Raw genomic sequence first — 16,270 nt, 5'->3', positions numbered from 1 at the left:
CTTTAATAATTTTAGTAATATAAAGATATACTATTAGTATAGCTACTTATTATAAGTAATAAAGGTTAAATCCTCCTTATATAAGGAAAGCTATAGATAAAGGAAGGAAGGCTAAGTATAGGGCGTACTAAGTCCTATGGCTCCAGCGCTAATAACGAGGTAATCTAGGTTTATTGTGGTTGTCATGTCGGTAAATGTGTAGAAAGCTGTTTTGTCGTCTGGGTGGTGGTCATGTTAGTTGAACGACGTTTGAGAGCCGGCTAGTTGTATTTATGTGTACCCCCTGTCGTTCAGAGTTGACTGTACGAAACGTTGATGTAATATTTCGTCAGGTGTCCTGACCCCTCTTTGATCGTTGTGTCTGCGATTACTGACGAGATTGACGTACAGGAAGCTTGGCGCCTCCCGGGCGATTGGTGTCCAGGCATCCTCGACAACGCGTAGTGGAGACGATTAACTCTGCGCGCACAAGTTCTGGTAAAGAGGGAGCATGTTCCTTCGACAGATCAGGTGTTGACTAATCTTCCCTGCATGGCCGTTGTACGACAGACTTGGGTCTACCGCAGAACCAGACGCACAGTACCCTTCTTCTGTTGACTGATCTCGAGGCTGGACATGTCTTTAGAACACGTGTCGTAGACCGACAGTTGTTACATGACTGGTGATGTGTCCAGGTGTGAAGAAGAGACCCGTATTTGCCCCTTGAGGCTCCACCCCGATTTTCTCGCGCCCCTTATCCAGAGAGTCGTTGCGGGAATTTTTGTCCACGTACCTAGGTACCTAGGTAGTTGGTCTTGGGTGTTGGACAGCGATATTGTGATGCGGGGATCGTGTACCAATGTCTTGGTCCCGAGGTCTCAAGGGCGGAAACTCCAATGATTATCGCGATACAGTAGGCCTCCCAGGAGCCCGAAAAGCGACCTTCACACTCTCAAGGGCGGAAACGATTGAGTTTGAATCACGAGGCCAAATCGATGATCTCAGTGATTGTCCAATGATATCCTTGGAGGGTCGCTGAGCTAGTCTACTTCGGGACGCCGGTTCTCGGCAGTATCACGTGGAGCTCACGAGAACCACGGTTCCATGGCAGAACTGCGGTACTACACCCGCCTAGGAAGAAGCTATAGCGTCCCTCTTTCGTTGACTTCATTCGCACCACAACATAACTAAAAAAGCTTGAATAGACTGAAAGAACTCTTCAAAACCAAGGTAGCACATTGAAGCTTTATTTCTTTGTTTAAGAGAAGATATTGTATGTTGAAGCAAAGTGCAGCGTTGTAAAAGACCTCGGATACCGGAGACCTGTCCAGACTTCTTCTGGGTGCCGTGGTACAGCGGCTACAGCGGTAGCCCAGATAACAGGCGCAAGCGAGACAAACCTAAAACCATACAACGCTCCAACTTCCATGGTTCTTTGAAGCACAAACAATGAGTATCGCTACACAAAGCAGGCCTCGAGACCAAACGCGATTCGACACAGAGGCTAGCGTCCCGTGCGTGGCCTGATGTAAAAAATCCACAATGCCACGCAAAAAGAAATGCAAAAAGTGGCCAGACACAGATTTCGATTCCCCGCACGTGCCCTCGCGTCACGCCAACCCTTATCCAGCAAAGCGTCTCCAACCAAGCTTTTTCTCCGCTCGCACGCCGACCCCACACCGGCCATCTCTGCGCCCCTCAGCGCGCGCGTCATCATCCCATCCATCCATTCACCCCAGACACCAATGGCCCCCGATGTGGCCTCCATGACCTCGACGCCCTCGACGCCCGCTCTGAAGCCCTCACAGAAGCCCCAGTCTGGGCCCAATGTGCACGAAGTCGTGTTTGGGTCACTGCTGATACAGCCCTGGTACCCGTCTTTTTACCCGGAAGAGCTCGTGGGCCGACGCGTCGAGCGGTTGTATGTGTGTCAATGGTGCTTCAAGTATAGCAAGGAATTGGCAGGATTCATTGGGCATCTGGTCAGTTCTCTTTTGTTTACTTCGTGTTCTACGCGTGGGAGGGAGGAAGTGTGAGGCTGACGTGGCGCCGAGCAATTAAACAGAAAACATGTCCGTTCCGCCATACGCCCCCGCCGGGCGTGAATGTGTACACGAAGGATAACTACTCGCTGTACGAAATCGACGGCGAGAAACATAAACTGTATGCGCAGAACTTGTCGCTGTTTGCGAAACTGTTTCTCGATACGAAGTCGGTTTTTTACGACGTCACGACGTTTTTGTATTACCTCCTGGTTGCACATAATCCTGCGCCAGATATTCCGAATACGCGGTTCGACGACGATGCAGCGGCGGCGGGGACGGGAGGTGCTGCAGCGGCGCAGGGCCAGGTCGTTGGCTTCTTTAGCAAGGAGAAGATGAGCTGGGACAACAACAATCTAGCGTGTATCCTCGTGTTTCCGCCGTGGCAGAAGCAGGGGCTAGGACAAATATTGATGGGGGCGAGCTATGAGATGAGTAGGCGGGAGGACAGGCTGGGCGGACCTGAGAAACGTGCGTTTATTTCATTCATGTCGCGTTGAGATGTGGTGCTAATACGTCTGCCGCAGCGCTCTCAGATCTTGGTCGCATCGCATATATTCATTACTGGTCGCAGACGCTTGCGCGTGCGATCCTCGCGTGCCCATCGAAGAAGACGCTTACCGTACAGGATCTGCGCGACAAGACGTATATCGTGCCCGAGGATATCATCGCGACGCTGCAGGCGATGGATGTGCTGGAGCAGAAGAAGAAGGGCGGCGCTGATGCTGTCATCAACAAGGCTAGGGTGCGGGCTTGGGCAGATGCACACAAGGTGGATCTGAAGGCGTGTCCAGTCGATCCCGATGCATTCGTTGCGAGGGAGCAGAGTCGGAGTGTGAGCGAGGATACGTAAAACCGTGCATCGTACTGCATAGAGGCCACAACTCAGAATCAAATGAAGCCAATAGGCTGCAGAGGCTTGCGAAGGCGTCTGATAAGTTCTTCTCTTTCTACTTCTTACTCGCAAAGAAATCATCCAACCTCGCCCCAACATCCCGCACACCCATCCCGCCAGTCAAACTTCCTCGTATCCATTGTGGCAACTTGTCCTGAATCCTCTTACTCCCATACCTCCTATCCAACATCAAAATACTCGCATAATCCCCCTTGTGTCGAATCGCCCTCCCCACACACTGATTCACAGCCCGCATACACACATTTTCATAAAACTCGCGCGCAGCCGCTTTACCATCACCACCACCATTCTTATCAGTCTGTTTGCGGGAGATGTAAGACATTTTTGCTTTCCATTCCGCGGAATGCGGGTTCGGAAATGGTAAACCGATGACGATGACGCCGCGGCCGAGGGCGTCGGAGAAGTTGATGCCTTCGGAGAGGGTGCCGCCGATGACCGCGAAGAGGAGGGCGCCACGGCGGGTGGAAGAAGATGAGGTGATGGCGGTGGTGTAGGCTGTGAGGACGGAGTCTGTGGTTATTGCTACTGATGTTTCTTTGGTGGTGGTGGGGTGTTGGTTCGGCGTGCTGCGGTGTTCGAGGAAGACGGGTTTGGTGTGGTTGAAGGTGTCCCAGAATGTGACTGTGGATGTGGATGTCGATGTCGAGGACGGCGAGGAAGATGGTCTGATGCGCTTCCATGCTGCTACGCAAGTATCAAGGAAACTGTAGCTAGGGAAGAAGACGACGACGCCGTCGGGGATGTGCTGTGCGAATGTTAGAATCGCGTTTCCGAGGTCGATCATTGTGGATTCTTTGTTGCGGTTCTCGAACGTGAAATCAAAGTCTGCGCCGCTTGCTGCGCGCACGATAGGTGCAGCGAGGAGGTTCGATGGCGGAATGACGTGGCCGCAAGATAACGTCATGATCTTGGAGGGAGCGAGGTAGGAGAGCAGGTGTTGCTCGTAGTCGCTCATGGGCGACATGGTGCCGCCGGCTAGCACGACTGCGCGCGCTTCTTCGACAATGTCTTGGAAGTGGTATGTCGGGTCTAGCAGCATGTAGCGGAGCGTTGTTCCCGCGACTTCGTCTTTCGAGTAGAAGAAGCGGCCCTCGCTTGATGGGTTCATCAGAGAGAGGAGGAAGGACTGTACGTGCATCAAGACTGGGACGGTGTGTCTGGGTCCGCTCTTGATCGATTTCGCTATCGGCGTCTGCGTGCTCTTGCTCTCAGCTTGCTCGGCAAAGACGGTGTATCCGTCGACTTTGCGCGCGAGCCTGCTTTCCTGGAGATATGTGTTCAGCTTGTAGATGTTGATCTGATCGACGCCTTTTCCGGACATGATCGCGGCCATATCCGCCAAGCCGTCCACTGCCTTTGCGTTACTGTCTATCGACTGCAGGTACGCTATGATGGAGTCGAGTATGCGGACTGTCTGGGCGACATAGACGCGGTTCTTTCCCTTGAGCTTGTTCCGGAACTTGTGCAGGTACGCTGTGAGTTGGGCGCGCGCCTGTTGCACTTGTTCTAGGGTCACGGATACGGAGTAGATGCCTGCGATGGCGTCCATCAGGTTGTGTGCTTCGTCGATGATGACGATGTGGTTTTTGAGGGAGAGGCCGAGGGCTTCGCGAGCGGTGCGTTGGAGCAGGAGAGGATATGGCAGTGTTACAATCTGGTATCATCAGTCCACGAGTGTATCATAGAAATGGGTCCGTGGACTCACCTCGCAGTACTTTGTTGCTGGTCTCGAAGCGTAGTAGGGACATATGCCCAGCTTCTTCCCTAGCACTCCCAAATCCTCAATGTCTCTGATCTTGGCAAGCGCATGGTCTCGGAACTCGTTGACCAACGGCTCGCTCTCCTTGGTCGGCATGTGCGGACAGCGGCTCTCGGTCTTTGTGTTTTGCTGTAGTTCGAGACATCGTTCGTTGATGGCCGTGGCACTTCCGAGCTTGTTGACTTTGTTGTTGATACAGAGATTCTTTCTTGATCCGAGGGTCAGATGCTTCACGTCTTCTACAAGTGTGTCTACCTCGCTGTCCTTCTCATCCTCGTCGGGAGCAATGGCGGGCGGCATCCTGACGCGACCCAGCTCGCTAGAGAACTGCGTCAGCTGGGAGTGCGTTCGCGAGCAGAAGAAGATCTTGGTCTCATCAGGCGCTTCTGCATCGTCGTCTTTGGATGCATCGGTGCTGTAACCGAGTGACGCCATCAATGCCTGAGTTTCTGCCGACAGCCCAGACTCATCGAATCCGCCAGCTCTCGCCCGCTTGTGCGACTCGTCATCACTCTCGTAGTCGTCGAGGGCGAATTGCGCATCGCCTTCGTTTTCGTCGTCGCCCACAGCCGTCTTCTGCCTTTTATATCGCGGTTCGCCGCTCTCGTAGCGCTCCTTGGCGCGTTTCTCCTTTGCTTTGATCTTCGCGATGCGCTCATTCAGGTCTTGTTTGCGCCTCAGCGCTTCCTGCCTGCGCTGCTTCTGTGCGTGTTCGACTATCCACGCCGGCTCCTCACTCTGCGCCGCACCGACTGCGAATCCTTGCTCAAACGTCCGCCGTTTGTGGTCGCGCAGCCACGTCAGCGAGCCGCAGATGAGACTCAGCGTTTTGCCGGTTCCGGTGGGCGATTCGAAGATGCCGACTTTGCCGTCTTCCAGGCACGTGTATACGGCGCCCATGAGCTCATTCTGGATGTCATAGGGCGTGTATGGGTGGTGGAAGTCCCGCGGCTCGTTGGTGTTGTGCATTGTGGCGCCGTGTTGGGGAAGTGGGATGACGCGACCTCTGGACGCGTCGCGTACAAGGAGACGGGTGTTCACGTGATGTGCTCGGCGCCAAGACCCGTGATTCTGGAATCGCTTGCCCGCTGCATCCACCACAAATGCATCTGGAGTGCTACTGAATAGCAACTCATCGCTTACCGCATATTGCAAGCGCAAGTGAACATGTTTGCAGTGCAGACTGCAGTCGATGTAGCATCTTCTCCGCACCATCCGGCCATAGCAGAACACAAAGCGAATTATCACGTCTACTTCATCCACATCGCTTCTACAACGCTGCGAGATACGTCCAAGGCCTATGTGTTGCCCGCCTTTGATGAGAATCGGTCCTTCTGGCGATAAGAGGTGAGGCGCTGTTCAGCTACGAATCGGGCCTAGCTCGGACGCGAGCACCGTCTCACGTTCCGAACGCGTGTCTTTATCTCCCATGCGAGATATCGACATAGAGCCTTCCATCTCTCTAGCCACATCTAAAAGAATGCAGTTCCCGACATGGTGACCATGTAGTGAGCGATGCGCGGGTAAAAACTGGCAGCAGGAGCTTATTGTTGCCGCATCAGGCAGGTACCAGGTGGAAGCGAGCAGGAGAAGCCAGCAAGCGACAGCGGCCATCACCACGAGGGTCCTCATCAAAAAACGCAATTTACCATGTATTCATCCCGGCGACAGAACCTTGAAGAGCTGGGCGCATACACGACTGTCGCACAGACCGAGACTGCCGATGCCGACCTCACGAGCCACGGCAAAGAGACAACAGATGAAGATGCCGAAGCCGTGCCCTTGGACGTACCGGTTCACATCGGCTCCCTACCAACGGCCGAAGACATGCTCTTCCTTCCACGTGTCGCCGACACACTCCCCCACGGCGCGTTTCTCGTAGCAATCGTCGAGCTCTGTGAGCGCTTTGCTTACTACGGACTTTCCGGGCCGTTCCAGAACTACATTGCGAATGACTATGATGACCCCAACGGCCTACCCGGCGCGCTCGGTCTGAAGCAGAGCGGCGCGACAGCCATGACAAACTTCTTCCAGTTCTGGTGCTACCTCACGCCTTTGTTTGGCGCTGTTGTTGCGGACCAGTATCTTGGCAAGTATGCTACGATCAAGTGGTTCAGTCTAGTGTACATGGTCGGCATCGGCATCCTCTTCGTTACCAGCTTACCGTGGGCGGTCAGAGGTGGAGCTGCGTACCCTGGACTCGTGGTCGCCATGTTGGTCATTGGCCTTGGGACCGGCGGCATCAAGAGCAACGTGTCGCCGTTGATCGCGGAGCAAGTACGCTCCAACAAACCCTTTGTCAAGACGTTGGCGACCGGCAAGCGGGTCATTGTAGATCCAGAGATTACGGTGCAGAGGATATACATGATCTTCTACATGTGCATCAATGTTGGTTCGATATCCGCCATAGCAACAACCATGCTGGAACTACACGTTGGCTTCTGGAGCGCGTATCTCTTACCGCTCGTCATGTTCTGCGTGGGCTACGTTGTGTTGGTGCGAGGGAGGAAGCAGTACATTATCAAACCACCACAGGGTGGCGTGATTGCTAATTGCTTCCGCGCCTTATACATCGCCGCAAGAAACGGCGGAGACCTCAACAAGGCGAAAGCTTCCGCCCAGGGCCACGGTCGAAGCAGATCGAAAGTGACGTGGGACGACAAGTTCATCGACGAGTTGAAGACTGCATTGGTGGCGTGCAAAGTCTTCCTGTTCTTCCCCATCTACTGGCTCTCGTACTCGCAAATGCTGAACAATTTCGTTTCGCAGGCCGGTCAGATGAAGTTGCACGGCCTCCCGAACGACATTCTTCCTAATATCGACCCTGTCACCATCATTGTGCTCATTCCGATCATGGACCGCATCGTCTACCCGTTCTTCCGCACGAGGCTGCACATCGCGTTGATGCCGATTACACGCATCGCTCTCGGTTTCCTAATGGCAGCGCTGGCGATGCTGTATGCCGGCGCTCTGCAAACCAAGATCTATGCAGCGCCACCCTGTTACTTCAGCCCATCGAATTGCGACGCGGGAAAGATCAGCGAGGGAAGATACAAACCAAATGAGGTTCACGTTGCCTGGCAAGCTCCGGCGTATGTTTTGATCGCTCTGAGTGAGATCCTCGCAAGCGTCACCGGCTTGGAGCTAGCATATGCAAAAGCACCGGAGAACATGAAGAGCTTCATCATGAGTCTGTTCCTGCTTACGAGCGCGGGTGGAAGCGCACTGGGTATCTTGATTGCTCCGCTTGCAAAAGATCCACACTTGCAGTGGCTTTACTTTGGTCTAGCGTTCGTTGCTGCTGGCGCTGGCATTGTGTTCCATCGCATGTTCAAGGACGTGGATGACAGTCCTGTTGCGAAGTTGGAGGATGCTGGAGAATATGAGTTAGCGGCGAGCGCGGGCGCCGACGATGATGCGTATGACAGTGGAGACGCCAACGCTGTCCACGGCTCCCGACGCGACTGAGTGTGGACAGCCGGGGCGGAGTAATCTTTAGGCCGTCCCTCGACTGTGAACTACCTGACAGGCGCGAAGGGTTACGGCTAACGTCAAGGTGCACGATCTTCAGCTGTTGCTCGAGCGTTAGGGTTCCAATGAAAATTGCAGTGAGATTCTCGACTGTATTGATTGGATACAGCGTGAAACCAGGGTGCGTAAGCTGGAAAGGAAGCCGGGAGCTAAGCAATTCTATTTCAGCTGTGAGTGGAGGCAAGGAATAAGCATGGCCAAGAGCGGGGCGCCACCCGTCGAGGTCCCCTCGAGTGGAAGAGACAATAGAGACGCATGTGGGAATACGACATTGAAGAACTTTTTTAAATCTATTTACTTATATAACATATACTACCTAGTACTTCTACAGATTTTTATTTTACTAAAGTTATTATTACCATAATGTTGTACGGGTAAAAAAGGTATCCGCGCTGAAAGGTGTTTGATGTCTACCTTCGACCCGGTGGTCCGTGATTTCCAGACCCGACCATCCGTGCCGACCCTCCGTGCTTCACTATGCGCCTCGTCTTGGACCGCAGATGTGTAGAATCGCCTTTGGATCTCCTGGAAACCTGATTTGTATGGCTCCGAGACTACTTGAAACCGTTTGTTCGATCGTTCTCTTTTTCCATTTGCGCATGAGATCGTGGTATGAACCTTGGAACCTTCTACGTCACCACTCAGCCTCATGTCGACTCAAACGCAAACACTACGCCGTACTCTCTAACACTCCATGACATCGTGAATTCTTGCTAATTTCCCGCTTATCCCCTTTGCGTACCCAAGTTGCCTACCTGAACGATGAGCCCTTGGCAAACAATGTTCGGCCAAAGCTATTTCATGCGCTCAGCGGGGTAGTGTCACTACTTGTACATACGCACACCCAAGTCGTAGAAACGGCCCAATCCCGTTTACACCTTCTACCGCCATCCTCGCCCGCGCCCTCCGTAATGGAAACGCTCGAACGATTCTTGTCGCGACTGACGGCGAAGCCATACAAGACGCGTGACATCGAGGCCTCCGAGGAGATCCATCTAACTGACGACGGCCTGCTTGCGTTTGGCCCCAACGACATTGAGAATCCCAAGAACTAGTCGACTGCACGAAGATGGTACATCACCGTGGTGTCGGTCATCTTGGTCATGAACGCTACATTCGCGTTGTCCAGCCCATCTGGCGCGTTGCAGTCTCTCTCGAGTGACTTGCATGTCTCCAGCGATGCTGTCGGCCTCGTCATCACTGTATTCCTTCTGGGCTACTGTGCCGGTCCTCTGGTGTTTGCTCCGCTTTCCGAGTTTTACGGGCGCAGATATATCTTCTACATCACTTTCACTTTGTATCTAGCGTTCAACTTCCTCTGCGCCTTTACACCAAACTTTGCTGGACTCCTCGTGGGCCGATTCCTGACGGGCACGTTTGCAAGTGCTCCTTTATCCAACGCACCAGGCGTGTTGGCTGATATCTGGCAACCTATTGAACGTGGAAATGCAGTGGCTGTCTTTTCCGTGATGACGTTTCTCGGCCCAGCACTTGGCCCAGTCATATCCGGCTTTCTAGAACTGAGAAAGGTCTGGCGGTGGTGCTTCTACGTGATTCTCTGGCTAGGTGGCATCACGGAGCTACTAATGTTTACGATCCCAGAGACCTTGCCCACAATCGTTCTGCGCAACAAAGCCAGGCGCATAAGAGCGCTCAAGATCGCCGGGTACGAAAATGTACAGGCACCAGTTGAAATCACAGACAGGACGCTTGCAGGCATGTTTCATGTTTCCCTGACCCGGCCCTGGAAAATCCTCATCGACCCTATTTCCTTCGCCGTCGCCGTCTATCTCGCCATCGTGTATGCCCTGCTGTACATGCTCTTCACCATTTACCCCATTGTCTTCCAACAACGACGCGGCTGGAACTCTGGCGTCGGCCAGCTGCCACTCCTCGGGACTGCTCTCGGTGCCGTCATCGGCGGCGCCATCATCTTTGCGAATTCAGTCCGGGACAGGAAGAAGGCGGAATCTGGGCACAAGGCTGTTTCTGAAGACCGGCTTCCTGTTGCGATGCTCGGCGGCGTCATGTTTCCCGTTACCATGTTTTGGTTCGCGTGGACGGGGCAGTATGATAGCGTGCACTGGGCTGTTCCTACTCTCGCTGGTGTCTTCCTCTTGACGTCCATTCTGCTGATTTTCAGTTCGTATCTGAATTATTTCACGGATGCGTATCTTATGTATGCTGCGAGCGCGTTGGCGGCGAATACGGTTGTGCGTTCGGCTGCGGGGGCCGCGGCGCCCTTGTTTACACAGCACATGTTTGACGCTCTTGGTGTAGGTGGTGGCGGGTCGCTTATCGCGGGAGTGACTTGTGTGCTTGCGCCTATTCCATTTGTCTTTTACAAGTATGGTGGGCCGATTAGGGAACGGTCAAAGTTTGCGCCTACGCCTTCTAAAGAGTCTGAGCCGAAGAGCTCGGAGAAGTAAGATTGCTTCTACTGGTAGATGGACGCACATGAGATTGCAGTGGGGCTTTCTACCGGAAAAGCCGCCTACTTCTGCCATGAGAGCTTGGGTGCCAATCGAATTACACGCAAGTAAAGCATGAGCTACTCTATTGCAGAGCCAGCATATGATCTGGTTTGTTGCCGCAGCATGTATCATCAGTGTTCGGACGCGACGGCTTTGCCAGCGTTCTTTACGGGTGTCTGTGTAGTCGCCTTTGAATCTCCTGGTGGAGGCCTATCGTCTGGGGAAATGATTATTGGCTTGTGCTTTGGGGAACACTTGATTATATGGCTTTGGTGCGTGAAGAAGGAGAGACAACGACGCATACCTCATGTGTCAGGCAAAGGAAACGAGCTTGCTATGGCGCAAAACTTGGCTTGCAGTGTAGAATTTCGCTGTCGCCGAAGTAGGTAGGAGATGGACGATCAGCTTGTGGGTGGATTAGGGAATACGGCCGCGTCAGGGTCTTCCCGCCTCCGACTCCGACCGGCGCAAATCTTTACCATGTCCGCTCATCAGAATCTCATCGCTGCCACAAATACCGACATTAGCGTCGGTGTCATCAGGTCCGTAAACAACACTACGGCAGTTCACAGGGTTCGTGCAATGGTCATCCGAAACGCGATGAGTATGTCAGCCAAGCCTTCGTAAAGCTTATTGGTTGCGCATGTGTCTCAGAGCTATGGGCCATTGCAATTATTTCAATGCACAGAATCAACAGAGTCTTGACATTTGCTGTGATGGGTCTATCAATGCCCTACGCCTTCGGTTCGTTCTTTGGATCCATCCGAGGATTAACAACAGACGGCCCAAGGACTCGCTCCCTCAGTTTCCATCCGTGCTCCGTCATGACCAGCCGATCATAAGTCATATTGTATATCCACATCTGTGGCAAGTCACCATCTGATTCGATAACAGTCCCATCTTTCCCTTTAAGCCGGTTCTCAGCGACGCTCGGCCACGCATATCTTATGCACTGTTGGTGATAGCGAACAGTCACACCACCCGTCTCCTCGTCGCGGTCGACAATGTGGGTGGTGGCATGGCGACTAACACCAGGGATGATGTAGGGATATGTGTCGGTGAAGAACTTCCTCAGGTTATCGGTGCCAGTCACTTCTCCGTGCCAGTGCTTCAGAACCATGCCTTCTGCGCCTTGAGAAAGAATGTCTTCGATTTGGAATTGCTCCATGACAAGGTTGTTTCTGTTGACGAAATCGATTGCTGAGGAACGTTCTTCTGCTGTAACGTCCGAGGAGGTAAAGACCTTGATTGGAGGGATGGAGAGAGTGGGAGTGATTGGAATAGCCATGGTTGTCAGGAGTGTTGGGATTCAATGTGATGTTCGAAGGTGAGCGGGCGGGACGTGAGCTTTAATAGCACAGACAAATGGTTCTGTTCCCGAAAACGTTCGACTTGTCCATCAACTCTAACGCATGATGACAAATGGTACAGATGTCATGGGGTGAACCTGGATAGATTCATGCGAACTAGACCTCGGTCTCTCTTGAATCTCAATTCTGATTCGTCCTATGCTTGGTAATGGCGAGCACGCAAACTTGCAAGCACAAGGCTATCTTCTTTCCTGATTGTAGAGTTTGAATGGCTTTGACAACGCTTTCTTGTATATATTTTGGTTGATGCAATTCTTGGAAAAAAGGTGCCACCAAAGGCTCAAGACTGAACTGATGGCTGTATAGTTGTGTGTAAGTGTCGTCTCTAGGTGATTCGGCCTAGGCCAAAAGTGCCTTACTGGGTATGCTTGTGAAGTACGTTAGGCTACCATGGGAAAGGTTTAGTGGGGCCTTAGCTTACGTCATTTGGTAAACCTTATCGATAACGCACAGACACGGCGGTCTCTACGGACGTATCGGCAGCTTGTTACCGTTCCCCGGCTAAGACTACTCTATGCACGCTCCGAGGCGGGGCAATTAGAGTCTTCGATATTCCTCCGCGCGTACACCTCACCGCTACAGCCTGAGCGTGGCTGTCTGTAAATAATGGATGGACTATCACCCGACACATTTTATTGTACCGCCGCCGCAGAACAGTACCAGAGTAGCTGGATGAACTTTATGCCGAGCATCTGGTTTTGGTGCATAGCTCGGGTTTGCAGCGTCGGCGAGTTATTTCGGGTTCGCCAACAAGCCGATCGGATCTATCTCCGCGCTTACGGGCGACCGTTGTTCATCTCAGATGAGCGGTACTCCCCCCTTAATTGGTTCGCTTGGCCCGCTGTTAAGGATAACCATGCTAGTATTGATGCTGTGCCAGGGATCGCACACCATATTTCGTTGCTCGTCTTCTCAAGGGAAAGAAATGATGAATGCTGATAGGCTGAAAGCTCTTGCGAACAGTCCCAGTGGAGCCGGGTCTTTTTTTGATTGCGGTACTTCTGCAAGTTTCGCTCAAGGGAACCATGCATTGCTAGCTAGATCAGCGCACTACAACCACGTGCGGGTTGGACTGCACCACGACTGCTTGTTTTATGAAACTTCCGAGTTTTGGGGCGCAATGGCAGTATTCCTGTGCGACTCATGCAACCTTTCATCCTCGTGCAAAGGATGGCTGAACTCATCACCGATGCGGCCAAAAGATCATGGTATAAGAAGTATTGATCTCGCCGTTCGTCTTTATCATCAAACCAATTCACTCCATCATATTGAAATCAAGTGACCTGTTTACGCAGAAAGACGCACATATCGAGTAAGTGACTTTGCCGAATCTCTGTTCTCAAGACGAAGCTAATCGATCGAATTGCAGTGTCTTCGCAATCTCTTCCTCCAGCCGATCTGGCACCCATGGGCGAGCAGAAATATGCCAATAATGGAGGCGTTTCAATTCACTACCGAAAGTACGCCCATCACGATCCGAATGCACCATATATCCTCTTCCTACACGGCTTTCCCGATCGCGAAACGACCTGGAATGACTACCAGATCCCGGCCTTTTCTCGCGACTACAACATACTCACTCCTACGCTCCGTGGCTTCCTCCCAAGTGATGTTCCACCAGAAGTCTCCGACTACACTACCGAAGCCTATGTCACTGACATCGTCGCCATCCTCCAACAAGAGAATATCGCAAGCGTATATCTAATCGGCCATGACCTTGGAGGCGGTCTCGTACAGGGATTTGCAAAAACCTTCCCTGAAAAAGTTAAGGCGCTAATCATCATCAACACGATGATATTCCCTACCTTTCTCCCTATGATCTCCCACGATGCCAAAGCACAGGAGTGGGCGCGCTACACAATCCCATACTACACGTATGTCCCCGGTCAGCCGAAGAACATCGACACGCTTGTCAAAACCATTCGCGACCCCTCGTACCGCCGCGAAATTGCAGACTATCTCGATCGCTCGCCTCTTGAGGGCATGTTCAATTTCTACAAGAACAACTACCCTGGTCCCCCATACGGCCAAGATCTCGTCACTGCGTTGAATGTGACAAAGGAGAACTGGACCCAGCGCGTTCCGACCATGGTGATCTGGGGCGAAGAGGATGACTACTTTGACCCTAGGACTGTCGATGGAATGCAAGGTTGGTTCGGACTAGGAGTCAGGCTTGTTACCCTGCCAAAAGCGGGCCATTGGCCATTCAGAGACCAGTGGAAGAGAACCAACCAGGAAATTGTTAGCTTCCTGGAGATTGCCGAGGATATCGAGAAGAACATTTTGTAGGATGAACAGAGTGGTGATAACTGGTAGGGCTAGCGTAGTACAGATGTATGAGGAACAGAGTCTGCTCAATCAGGGTCTTAGGCCTATGGAAGTATAACTACATTGTGTCAACATCGACTTCTCTTTATCAGTGACGCTTCTCGTTCGAAGCGCAGGTTTTACGTACGAGGACTCGATCCAGTCACTGACCGTTATGAGCAGGAAACTATACGGCTCTGCGCGGCTAACCTAGCTTACTTCAACGACACGTTGGCACTTGGCGTAGGGATGAACCGGACATCTGCTGGACTAAGTAGAATATCGCAGTTTGTTGGCGTCGTTGTCTGCGCGATTCGCTCGGTCGAGGACGCAATGCGTCATGGCGCGCAGCGTGCTCGACTCATAGAGCTCTTTCGTGCTGACGTGTATACCAGTCGTTTCCTTGATGGCCTTTTGGAGCTTCATAAGCAGCATCGAGTTGCCGCCGCACATGAAGAAATCGGACGAGGGACCGAGGCGCAGATCACCGAGAGTAGGTAGCACGCGCTCCCACAGCAGACGCAGCTCGCCCTCGCGAACTGTCATCTTTTCTACGTCTTCCAGACCTCCGTTCGTATCTCTCTTGGCATTGTCCAGCGGGAGTGCGGCGATGGACTTGCGATCCAGCTTGCCATTTGGTGTCTTTGGCATCGTGTCCAAGATGCACAGGATAGCTGGTATAAACGCCTGCGGGAGCCTAACACGGTCTAGGATCTTCTGACCCATGTCTGACTGATTGCCGTTGCGAGATTCATCGAGCCCGCGGCTAGACAATGTACCATGGGCGACCAGTATGTCACCGCGGAGGGAGACAACCACGGATGCAAGAGCTCCCTCCGACGCCCGCAACAGCGCCATCTCAACTTCCTGCAACTCGATTCGCTGCCCGCGTAGCTTGATCTGAGTGTCGCCGTCCAGCCGTCCCAGGAACAGAAGCGTGCCGTCAGACAGGAGACGCCCTTTGTCCCCGGTCCGGTACACAGACTTGTCAACAATCAAGCCAAGCAAGCTGGGATGATCAGCTTGGCTTGATTAGTTTGTACCTCTACTCCAGCTTGGCTTGATTGAATAGCTAGCTTGATGCGCCAGCTTGATTCAAATCAAGCTGGCTTGATTGTTGACAAGTCTGCCGGTACACACGGCTACCGGCCTTCGTCTTGGGTCCATGGTCCCCGCCAGTTACATTTTGTACGAATTTGTCTTTCGTCAGATCAGGCTGGTCCAGATACCCAAGCGCCACACCCAAGCCGCCTATGCAAATCTCTCCCGTATATCCAGTCGGCTGCATATGCCCCTCCGCATCAACAACGCAAAGCGAATAATTCGGCAGCGCCTTCCCAACCACATACTGCGACCAAGCCCCCGACTCCGAATCCTCCGACGCAAGACACGACGACGATCCACCATCGCCTTCGTCCTCCAACGCGATACGCTGAAACGTAGCCGCAGCCGTAATCTCCGTCGGTCCATAACATTACACCAAAGCTTCCGCAAACCCAGACGTCGCAACTCGGTCCTGAGCAATCGCGGAACCCGCTCGCCACCCGAAAAAGCAAATCGCCAGCCAGTATCTAATCACCAAGCAGGTTATGTCAACCCGTATCTAAAGGCATCACCACAGCACTAACAGGGCACATGAGAACAATAGAGCTAAGTACGTATGAATACCCAAAACCAGTCTGTCGGTGAGGATTAATGATCATTGCCCAAGGTTTGTGTCACTTCTCATTATGCTCTCAAAAAACGCCATGTCCACCCCCTGAAACGCCCAATCCTCACTCCCTGCAGCTAGCTCAGGAAAATCACCCTGCCATGTTGCATGGAGTGACGATGAAAAAGATGTTTCGGAGACAGTGGCTAGATCTCCTCCGAATTCTTGGTGTTCTTGTTGC

At 52.7% G+C, this 16,270-nt stretch overlaps 7 protein-coding genes across 7 annotated transcripts; 4 read left to right on the top strand and 3 right to left on the bottom strand.

The window, feature by feature from the left end:
* Positions 1-1,675: 1,675 nt before the first annotated feature.
* ACET3X_007241 (uncharacterized protein) lies at positions 1,676-2,922 on the top strand. Its single transcript, XM_069453565.1, has 3 exons — positions 1,676-1,961; positions 2,045-2,492; positions 2,549-2,922. Exons 1-3 carry the CDS (start codon positions 1,725-1,727, stop codon positions 2,872-2,874), a joined length of 1,011 nt encoding a protein of 336 aa, XP_069304404.1. The 5' UTR covers positions 1,676-1,724; the 3' UTR covers positions 2,875-2,922.
* A 158-nt stretch (positions 2,923-3,080) lies between these two features.
* On the bottom strand, positions 3,081-5,677 carry ACET3X_007240 (uncharacterized protein; the record flags this gene model as incomplete). The annotated part of the gene is made up of 3 exons (XM_069453553.1): positions 4,643-5,677; positions 3,179-4,591; positions 3,081-3,095 (listed from the first exon to the last, which is right to left on the bottom strand). Exons 1-3 carry the CDS (start codon positions 5,663-5,665, stop codon positions 3,081-3,083), a joined length of 2,451 nt encoding a protein of 816 aa, XP_069304403.1. The 5' UTR covers positions 5,666-5,677.
* Positions 5,678-5,819: 142 nt separating this feature from the next.
* On the top strand, positions 5,820-8,547 carry ACET3X_007239 (uncharacterized protein). The gene has a single exon (XM_069453542.1). The coding sequence runs from the start codon at positions 6,347-6,349 to the stop codon at positions 8,162-8,164; it is 1,818 nt and encodes a 605-aa protein (XP_069304402.1). The 5' UTR covers positions 5,820-6,346; the 3' UTR covers positions 8,165-8,547.
* A 783-nt stretch (positions 8,548-9,330) lies between these two features.
* ACET3X_007238 (uncharacterized protein) lies at positions 9,331-10,656 on the top strand (the record flags this gene model as incomplete). Its single annotated transcript, XM_069453531.1, has 1 exon — positions 9,331-10,656. The coding sequence occupies one exon, from the start codon at positions 9,331-9,333 to the stop codon at positions 10,654-10,656; it is 1,326 nt and encodes a 441-aa protein (XP_069304401.1).
* A 778-nt stretch (positions 10,657-11,434) lies between these two features.
* ACET3X_007237 (uncharacterized protein) lies at positions 11,435-11,989 on the bottom strand (the record flags this gene model as incomplete). The annotated part of the gene is made up of 1 exon (XM_069453520.1): positions 11,435-11,989. One exon carries the CDS (start codon positions 11,987-11,989, stop codon positions 11,435-11,437), a length of 555 nt encoding a protein of 184 aa, XP_069304400.1.
* Positions 11,990-13,478: 1,489 nt separating this feature from the next.
* ACET3X_007236 (uncharacterized protein) lies at positions 13,479-14,360 on the top strand (the record flags this gene model as incomplete). Its single annotated transcript, XM_069453509.1, has 1 exon — positions 13,479-14,360. One exon carries the CDS (start codon positions 13,479-13,481, stop codon positions 14,358-14,360), a length of 882 nt encoding a protein of 293 aa, XP_069304399.1.
* A 288-nt stretch (positions 14,361-14,648) lies between these two features.
* On the bottom strand, positions 14,649-15,236 carry ACET3X_007235 (uncharacterized protein; the record flags this gene model as incomplete). Its single annotated transcript, XM_069453498.1, has 1 exon — positions 14,649-15,236. The coding sequence occupies one exon, from the start codon at positions 15,234-15,236 to the stop codon at positions 14,649-14,651; it is 588 nt and encodes a 195-aa protein (XP_069304398.1).
* Positions 15,237-16,270: the final 1,034 nt, after the last annotated feature.

This window comes from Alternaria dauci, chromosome 7 (genome assembly GCF_042100115.1).
Source record: "Alternaria dauci strain A2016 chromosome 7, whole genome shotgun sequence".
Taxonomy (NCBI): domain Eukaryota; kingdom Fungi; phylum Ascomycota; class Dothideomycetes; order Pleosporales; family Pleosporaceae; genus Alternaria; species Alternaria dauci.
This window is presented reverse-complemented; position numbering and strand designations above follow the sequence as displayed.